This window comes from Lineus longissimus, chromosome 6 (genome assembly GCF_910592395.1).
Source record: "Lineus longissimus chromosome 6, tnLinLong1.2, whole genome shotgun sequence".
Classification (NCBI taxonomy): Eukaryota; Metazoa; Nemertea; class Pilidiophora; order Heteronemertea; family Lineidae; genus Lineus; species Lineus longissimus.
Genome location: NC_088313.1, coordinates 19,177,823 through 19,187,876, shown reverse-complemented (window position 1 = coordinate 19,187,876; position 10,054 = coordinate 19,177,823). Strand labels below are relative to the sequence as shown.

Here is a 10,054-nt window from a genome sequence, read left to right as displayed (position 1 = left end):
GGTACAATGTACACCATGGGAGGTACCAACACTGGATCGGCCATTTCCTTTTTGCGGAAGACCATGTTTACCGTTGCAAACGGCGACCGACCTGGGGTACCAGATGTGGCCATTGTTGTGACGGATGGGAAGTCCAATGATCCAGTTTCAACTTTGACGGAGGCCCAGTTGGCGCATGATGCCAACATCACCTTGGTCGCTCTCGGAATAGGAGGCGGGGTAGACAGTAATGAACTTAACAATATCGCCTCGGATCCTGATAGCGAGAATGTGTATGAGGTGGCTGATTTCGATTCTTTGAGCACTATTGTGGACTCTCTGACATCGTCAACTTGCGGAGTGGCAGGACCAGTGACAGCAGGTAAAGCTTTAGTCGACTTGATTGTTTATAGGTTTCAGCCCGCCCTTTTAAGCATTGATTTTGAGCATGCTAATCATGTATTCATTATTATTTTCTTCCAATTTTAGGTGGTGGCAATGGGACATCTGGGAGTGGACCTGGCCCTGCAGTCACTACGGTAGCAGTTTCAACCACACCGGCCCCAGGTAGGCTTATAGTTATGGTATTTCTTCAAACGTAGAGAATTCACTCTAAAATGGCCGCGCCAAAGCTAAAAGCTAAAGCTGCCAGCATGATGCGAAACCAAGCTGCTGACGCATTTTCTCTGGTTCATATGTAGGTAGTGCTCTACCCGTCCATTTTGAACGTGAGTAATAAAAAAACCCACTACAAAATTGCTTGGAACTTGTCTGATACGCTAAGTATATCTATGATTTTCCTTTTAGCCTGCAGGTCTAACCAACGCGCTGATATCGTATTTGTCCTCGACTCCTCCGGAAGTATCGGAGGTGATAACTTCGTCAAAGTCAAGCAATTTATTGCTGATGTCGTTTCTAAGTTCGACGTTGGGGGTGCGACAGTAAGGATCGGTCTCGTGACGTACACATACAAAGCTAGGCTACAATTCCACCTGAATGCTTACACCAACTTAGCAGACATTCTGACCGCTATTCAGAATGTACCCTACATCACTGGGAGTACCAATACAGCCTCTGGAATAGCGTACATGAGGGATGTGATGTTCACCGCCCCGAATGGAGAGAGGACGGGCGTACCTAACATAGGTATGTAATCTTCTATTCTTTTGTTTATCTACACTATTAGTTTGCACAAGTTGCTATTGATTGATCAGATGAGTCTGATATTTTAAACATTCTCTGCTTGACATATCCAAATTCTAATGTTTTCAAATGATATCTTGATATAGCTGCATCTTATAGAAAAACATGTCTATTGTTTGATGTTATTCAAAATAAGATCTAAAATGATTTGCAGCCATCGTTATTACTGATGGGAAATCCCTCAGCATGGACTGGACCCTAGGCGATGCCCAGGCGGCGAAGGATGCAGGCATCACCCTATTAGCACTTGGTGTTAGCAAGTCCGTCTTCATGGATGAGATAAATGGTATTGCCTCCGACCCCGACTCTGACCATGCCTTCTCTGTGCTTAAGTTTGATGATTTAGGAACTTTAGTCCAGGATGTCGCGGATAGTGCCTGCGAAGGTCAGTACTTAACTATGTTAAATGATCTTAAGTAGCTTACAAGGAGATGGGAAGGAGGTGGTGGTGGTGGTGGTGGTGAAGGCGGGCGAACACATGTCTTCATGCCTTATCGGTCACCTGCTCATTTTAATGGTAACAACTAGTGACAATTTAATCCTGGCGTTCTTTCATATTTATGTTGGTCGAAATCACAAGCTTCTTTTGATTTTAGCCATACCCGAGGGGATTACCGGAAGAAGAAAGAGAAGGCCATTTTGGTCTTTCAGTAAAGAGACAACGACGACAAAGCCTAGCCCAGTGACAGTGCCTGTACCGATGTCCGGAACCCCGGGTAAGGTCCGGTAACGCATACGACCACAAAGTTTGATATTAAAGCCGTATTAAAGAATGATTCCTTGATGAAGACTGCGGCTATAAGCAATCAAGTCAAAAAAATGCTCTATAAGGGTACTTTGAATAGAAAGCTTAAAAACAAACCTTGGTTAATAGATGAGTTCTCCAAAGAACATTGTCGACTGCACTGCTCTTCCACTACTCTATACACTTTATGTCGCATATATATTTTGTGCAATAAATACAACCATCTGAATCAAATCTGTGCATTGTCTTTTTAGTTTGCGTGACGTCACAAAAAGCTGATATAGTTTTCATGATGGATTCATCTGGGAGCATTCAGCTCATCAACTTCGTCAAACTAAAACAATTTGTCCATGACGTCATCGACCATTTCGACATCGGACCATCCGGTATAAACGTAGGTGTGATGACGTTTGGATTCTATCCAATCTTGCAGTTCAATTTGGACGCCTTTACCTCCAAAACCGACATTCAGGATGCCATCATGAAGACGTGGTACATTCCAGGTTTTACCAACACAGCGGCTGCCATTACGTACATGAGGCAGACGATGTTCACTGCCAGTAATGGCGATCGTAGCTCCGCACCGAATATTGCTGTAATTATCAGTGATGGAAAATCCAGCGACAAATCTAAGACTGTCGCTGAGGCCGCACTTGCAAAGGCCGATAACATAACAATGATTGCCATTGGAGTTGGAAGCGATGTCGATAAGCAGGAATTGGATGACGTTGCGTCGGATCCTGATTCAAACCACTCCTTTGACGTTGCTTCATTTGATGGACTGGCCGCTCTCAATATGTTGATTGCTCAAACAACTTGTAATGGTAAGTTGAACGGATTCTATGATTATATTTTCACTTAAGAATCAGTCAACGGTCGTGCTAAATATATATTGATATGATAACAAATCCTAAAACCTTTTCAGTTCAAACATCCATCCAGAATGGTGACCGGGAAGAACTATCACGTAGTTAAGAAAGAAATCATTCAATGCGATGCTCACAAGCAAACTCTGTTTTTAGTTCTTATCCCAATCACAGTAATGTCGTTTCTATCTTTTTCAGTGGCTGCGCCTCCAACTTCGAGTAAGTAATTCATACTAGTAGACCATGGCATGGCAAGTTAAGAGCAGAAGATTAACTACCGTCTTCAGTTATATAATTTGCGCTCCCTTCTTTAGCAGCAGCAGGCTTAATCGTTGACATTTGACACTTTGTCGCCTCATAACCCATTCTGTCGTTACTTTCAGCCTGCTCTACCACTGAACGAGCCGACATCGTCTTTGTGATGGATTCTTCGGGCAGTATCGGCCGCTCCAACTTTAAAACAATGACACAATTCGTCCATGATGTGGTTGGCACTTTCAACATCGGAGTATCCAATGTCAACGTCGGTCTCATGAAATATGGCTTCCAACCAGCTTTAGAGTTCAATTTGAACAAATACACGACGAAAGCAGACACTCTAGCTGCTATTTTGAATATCAAATATAAATCTGGTTTTACAAACACCGGTGGGGCCATCGCGTACATGCGGACGAGTATGTTCACTAATGCTAATGGTGATCGTCCTGGGGTGAAAAATATCGCCGTTGTCATCTCCGATGGGAATTCCCGTGATTCTGCAAGCACTGTCCTAGAAGCTGCTCTAGCTAGAGATGCCAACATCACCATGATAGCTATTGGCATCGGGTCCAAAGTCGACCAGCAGGAGTTGAACGACATTGCCTCAGATCCGGATAGGAAATATGCTTTTGACATATCAACATTTGATGCACTTGGTACATTCAAGGACACGCTTGCGGAGACCACTTGTATTGGTAAGGATGAATTTATCAGATCGTATCATAGAGTGTAATGAGTGGCCCATTTCTGGCTCTCGGAGTTGAAAGACGAAATTTCTCCAAGGTGTTGGCAAGTAAAAATGGTTGGTTGAAATTTCGGTGACTCATGATATAGCCCGAGTCATACACTGCGATGTGTCGAAGGCGGGTGTCACACTATTGAGTGTTTCCTCTTCTGAATGATTCTCCCCATTTTTCTGTGTTTCCGCTATTAAAAAGTTTGGTCTCTCTAGCTGTCTAGTGTATGGAAACACTGAAATGTGGGCAATACCCACACAGGGTACACCGGTGGCCGTCACCTAGATTCTGCAGTATCGCCATACTTACCTGATAAGTAAGCCTAGGTGTGTGCATAATACCCATTGGCTCAAGTGTATCTTTAAAGTGCGGTAAAATCACTTCGCTGCATGAATCGATTTATAATGATTACATCCTTCCTTTTAGCTGCTGCGGTTCCTACCACTGTAGCACCACCAACAACTACACCAACGACAACACCCACCACAATACCAACGACAACTTCTACCACTACGCCAAGTACAACCTCAACTACGCCTAGCACTACACCCGGTACGACGCCAACCAGTACAACTCCAACGACGACAACTCCGATTCCAACCATTGAAGGTAAATACCGTCATATATCTACGGTACGATGCTTTAGATACTCGATATAATAGTTGATGAATAATTGAGAAGTTACTAGATGTAATGAGAGGTACAAATACTCGCGCTATCTCTCTAGAAACTAATGACAGGTCAGGTCACATACATGTTAGAGTTTTCTAATCGAACCAGTTCTTTCCCTTCAGCCTGCATTGGTAACGTCGCCGATGTGGTCTTTGCCGTCGATGCATCGGGAAGTATCGGACAGATAAACTTCCAAAAAGTCAGGAAGTTCCTTAACAACATCATATCCGTCTTCGACATCGCATCAAATACAACCAGAGTTGGCCTTCTCCGATACAGCGACATCCCGGTTTTAGAATTCCATATGAACTCCCATCTAAACAGACCAGATGTGCTGACTGCGGTTTCTAACATTGGTTACTACGGAGGAGGCACCAGGACATCTGACGCGATCAAATTCATCGTTGACCAGTCATTTACCGCCTCAAATGGCGACAGACCAGGAGTGCCGAACATTGCCATTATCATCACTGACGGCAAATCGAATGACCAGCTTGCCACCAGGCTTGAAGCAGATCGAGCTAGAGCGAATGGAATTACGTTATTTGCTGTTGGCATAAGCAACGCTACTAACCCTGGGGAGATAAGCGACATAGCCGATGATCCTGATGCGAAGTTCGTATTTACTGTCGAGGACTTTGATGCGTTGAGCAGTATTCAGTATCAGTTGGCAGAAGTATCATGTCAAGGTAAGTATTAAAAATATTTGGACTTTCTTTTCATCTGTAACATGAGAAATTGGACGCGATTCCGAAGTCCCCTCCAAAAACTACATTACAGATTACTGAATTCCATCATCCGACCAAACACTGGGGTGTGTACAAGCTCATCGATCATTCATTTTGAAATCGGGTATCGTGCATTTGTTACAACAAAGAAAATGCCGATCATAAAATACTTTTCATCTCTCAGTAACCGGACGACCTGTGGTCACCACAAGTGCCGCCCCCTGCACAGACTTGATCGCTGAGTGTGGCCTCTTCGATGCAGAGGTATGCAAGTTGAACTTGTTCGATGCCCAGACCCAATGTCCACTGACTTGCGGAATGTGTACCCCAACAGGAAAAAGAGGTAAGCAGATTACAATGTGTTGTATTATTCCGTTCAATCTCGAGATCATGGACCGGGTCAATTTCGATGCCAGCACGTTTTACGTCCTCTATTCGAGTTGTACTGTGCGTATATATTTAAAAGTTACATTTTAGTGTTACAAATGTCGTACCTGTCTTTCAGAGGCTGTAGACCGAGCCACAGCAAAGCCAATAAGGTGGCAGGATGGGTAAGATTTTATTGGTTTTCACCTTGAACACGTGCTGCTAAAATGCTTCTGAAAGCTATCCAATACACCTTCAGGAACTTTAATCTGTGCTACGATTGACAGAAGATGGACTTGTCCGTTCTTTATGTCATAAATGGCAAAGGAACAGCGACGCGTTACATGTGAAAACGTGAGGTCTATAACCCCGGCCTAAGGGATACATATTTTTGGGGTTTTCAAAAGCTTCTAAAGCCTCGATCTCTAACGGTGTCGATTAAACCTATCGTTAATTCGTCAAATTTGCCCTGCATTTTCTCGGAAATACAGTGACGTCATTACATTTATTTCTTCATATCAAAAATTATCAAAAGCATTGAAACATTCTTTTGATTTTTTCAGATGTCCTATTTGGCCACTTCGGCCAGAGTGTTCACTGACCAAACCGAGTGATGGCAGTTGTCCGTTCCCTCTTTGCTCTTGAAGTCTTGGGATAACAGGCTTTCCTTTCTCTTTTCCTGTTCAGCTGTAATGTTTTGAATCTAATACGTTAATTCACTAAAACTGTTTTTTTTTGTGATGGTGGTGGGGTCAGTGTTAAAGAGAACATCAATGATCGATCGCTCATTCCAAAGCACCCTCATAACGATTCTCATAATCCCGGAACTCACTCTGTTTGAACCAAGCCGTCCTACTTACAGATTACTGCCAAACTTTATATTTGACATGGGCGCGTCGAGATCGTATTTGCGTTAATATGCGAAACTCACACAATGCAATATCACACCGGAACGCCTATTCAAATGGCTTTGGCGTCGTCCAGCCGCGCACCTCATGACCCTGACGTCAGTAGAGGCACGACCACCAAGTAGAGTAGATCTTCGCCACACCGGGGCGAGTGACCTAATTTCATGGACTAACAACGCTTGGAACCACACGCATGTTCCTGAAATGTACTGCGCCTGATCTCGTTTACGCTTACAATGTATGTGCGCGCTCTATTGCCTCCCGGAATGCGATGGAAACTGGATGACTACGTACGTGCTTGGTGAAACGGAGACCACGTGCTGAGGGAAATGCCGCTGCTGATGCTGATGTAGCTGAAGTCATGGTTAAGGTATCGTGGTCTTGATTACCAACTTGGATATTCATGTGAACACCTACTACATCGTGCCAATATTTGGAGGTGGCCGTTCAGAGCCAAAAGAAACCTAAATTTGTCCTCAACAATTGATCTTATCCGACGATTTGCATTGATTTACTTCACCTATTATCTTTCACGTTCGTAAAAAGGTGGAGAATACTTTGTATTTGTTGGCATGAGACGTCAGTTTGGTTTTATATGTTCTAAAGAGTCCAAATCTGGCATTAACTATGGCATGTTTCTTAACCGCTAAAGCTATGAACTTGACATTTGGTGCACATGATTCCCTTTTGTCGTATAACCGCAGACACTGAATTTCGGTCTGATCTGATTCTTGACTTGGCCACCAGGGGGCCAAAACTAAAAAAGGTAAAAAGTGCAATATCTTGCAAATTGGTGACTTGTTTTCGATGAAATTTCTATGGTAGGTACTCCTAGCAAGGATACATCACATATCTTATGGGTTTTTGATTTGACCTAATTTTTCACGGTCTTAGAGGTCAAATGGTGTAAATTCGCCGTTTGGGTGTAACTGTGGCACGTTTCTTAACCGCTAAAGCTATGAACTTGAAATTTGGTACACATGACTCCCTATGTCATGTAACCCCTGACAATGAATATTGGTCCGATCTGATTCTTGTCTTGGCCAACAGAGGGCCAGAAGAGGAAACCTAAAGTGTGATATCTCTCTTATGAGTGACTCGTTTTCGATAAAACTTTGATGCTAAGTTCTCCTAAAAAGGATACATCACATATCGTAAGGGTTTTTGATTTATCTAAATTTTCAACGTCACATAGGTCAAATGGCGTAAATTGACCGTTTCAGTGTAACAATGGCCCGTTTCTAAACCGCAAAAGTTATGAACGTGAAATTAGGTTCACATGACTCCCTATGTCATGTAACCTCGGACACCTAATTTCGATCTGATCTGATTCTCGACTTGGCCACCAGGAGACCAAAACTAAAAAAGGGAAAAATCGCAATATCTCGCTTATTAGTGACTTGTTTTCGATGATATTTGTATGGTAGTTACTCCAAGCAACGATACATCAAATGTCGTACCGACTTTGGTTTGACCTATATATACTATACATGTAGCATGTTTCTTAACCAGGATGAATTCCTAAACACCAAATATCTATACGGTGAGCACAATGGCCCTTGGTCATTTCATTTTGGTGCAAGGATGCTCTACAGATGTCACGGAGAGTGACCCCCTCCTCCCGGGCAGAAATGTTGCCTTGTATGAATATGAATTCCTAACCACCAAATATCTATACGGTGAGCACAAAGGCCCTTGGACATTTAGTTTTGGTACAAGGATGCTCTAATATGAGTTCCTAACCACCAAATATCTATACGGTGAGCACAAAGGCCCTTGGACATTTAGTTTTGGTACAAGGATGCTCTAATATGAGTTGCTAACCACCAAATATCTATACGGTGAGCACAAAGGCCCTTGGCCATTTAGTTTTGGTACAAGGATGCTCTAATATGAGTTCCTAACCACCAAATATCTATACGGTGAGCACAAAGGCCCTTGGCCATTTAGTTTTGGTACAAGGATGCTCTAATATGAGTTCCTAACCACCAAATATCTATACGGTGAGCACAAAGGCCCTTGGCCATTTAGTTTTGGTACAAGGATGCTCTAATATGAATTCCTAACCACCAAATATCTATACGGTGAGCACAAAGGCCCTTGGCCATTTAGTTTTGGTACAAGGATGCTCTGATATGAATTCCTAACCACCAAATATCTATACGGTGAGCACAAAGGCCCTTGGCCATTTAGTTTTGGTACAAGGATGATCTAATATGAATTCCTAACCACCAAATATCTATACGGTGAGCACAAAGGCCCTTGGCCATTTAGTTTTGGTACAAGGATGCTCTGATATGAATTCCTAACCACCAAATATCTATACGGTGAGCACAAAGGCCCTTGGCCATTTAGTTTTGGTACAAGGATGATCTAATATGAATTCCTAACCACCAAATATCTATACGGTGAGCACAAAGGCCCTTGGCCATTTAGTTTTGGTACAAGGATGCTCTGATATGAATTCCTAACCACCAAATATCTATACGGTGAGCACAAAGGCCCTTGGCCATTTAGTTTTGGTACAAGGATGATCTAATATGAATTCCTAACCACCAAATATCTATACGGTGAGCACAAAGGCCCTTGGCCATTTAGTTTTGGTACAAGGATGCTCTGATATGAATTCCTAACCACCAAATATCTAGACGGTGAGCACAAAGGCCCTTGGCCATTTAGTTTTGGTACAAGGATGCTCCGATATGAATTCCTAACCACCAAATATCTATACGGTGAGCACAAAGGCCCTTGGCCATTTAGTTTTGGTACAAGGATGCTCCTAACCACCAAATATATATACGGTGAGCACAATGGCCCTTGGCCATTTCATTTTTGTACAAGGATGCTCTACAGATGTCACGGAGAGTGACCTCCCGGGCGGAAATGTTGCCTTGTATGAATATGCCAACGATAATCAAGGTAAGTACCCTGGTATACGGGGAGATACTTCTACGTCTCTGAAATATAACTTGCACTTTGAATGTCAAAGATTTTTTTAATCATTATCCCCATCCAGTTCACAACGGTATATTCTTAAACTATATTTTCTTAGTTTGTTAAGTTTCAACTTAAACCCAATTCTTATGAATCTCAAATTGACTTTTTGCGTGGCTCGCAAAAATAAAGGTTGCTATGGCAACCAAATTAAAAAAAAACCCATGTAATTTCACTAAACAACAAAACCCCTGATAAATAACTTTCTATTGTTTTCAATAACGAGGCGAGCACCTGACTCTCTAAAAGCAAAAAGTACTTGAAACACTCGGTTGCTGTTTTTGAAATTATAGCTGCACACCGCAGTATGATGTTAAACCAGTCAAATAGGCTACTACTCTGTCGAAGTTATTTGATCTTTTTTGAACTGATTACTAATATTAAAATATTAGTAATCAGTTCAGGTGACACCCACGAATAACCGAGAAGATCATCTTAAATCGATTCCTTGTAATACGATACACGGTTTATTTCATAGAATTGTTAGAGCTGTTTTAAATGTTAAATCGAATTGAATTTTTCATGTTGTATGGGTTGTGTTTTAAAACACAGGCAGAACTTACTGGTGCAAGTCAGTTTTGATGTTTAAAAAAAAATA

At 42.3% G+C, this 10,054-nt stretch overlaps 1 protein-coding gene across 1 annotated transcript; it reads left to right on the top strand.

Annotated features, from left to right (window-relative positions):
• The first annotated feature begins 14 nt into the window (after nucleotides 1–14).
• LOC135490026 (collagen alpha-3(VI) chain-like) lies at nucleotides 15–6,235 on the top strand. Its single transcript, XM_064775673.1, has 13 exons — nucleotides 15–361; nucleotides 469–546; nucleotides 787–1,125; nucleotides 1,337–1,567; nucleotides 1,779–1,898; nucleotides 2,182–2,751; nucleotides 2,992–3,012; nucleotides 3,177–3,746; nucleotides 4,215–4,397; nucleotides 4,583–5,149; nucleotides 5,373–5,531; nucleotides 5,694–5,739; nucleotides 6,118–6,235. Exons 1-13 carry the CDS (start codon nucleotides 16–18, stop codon nucleotides 6,197–6,199), a joined length of 3,312 nt encoding a protein of 1,103 aa, XP_064631743.1. The 5' UTR covers nucleotide 15; the 3' UTR covers nucleotides 6,200–6,235.
• Nucleotides 6,236–10,054: the final 3,819 nt, after the last annotated feature.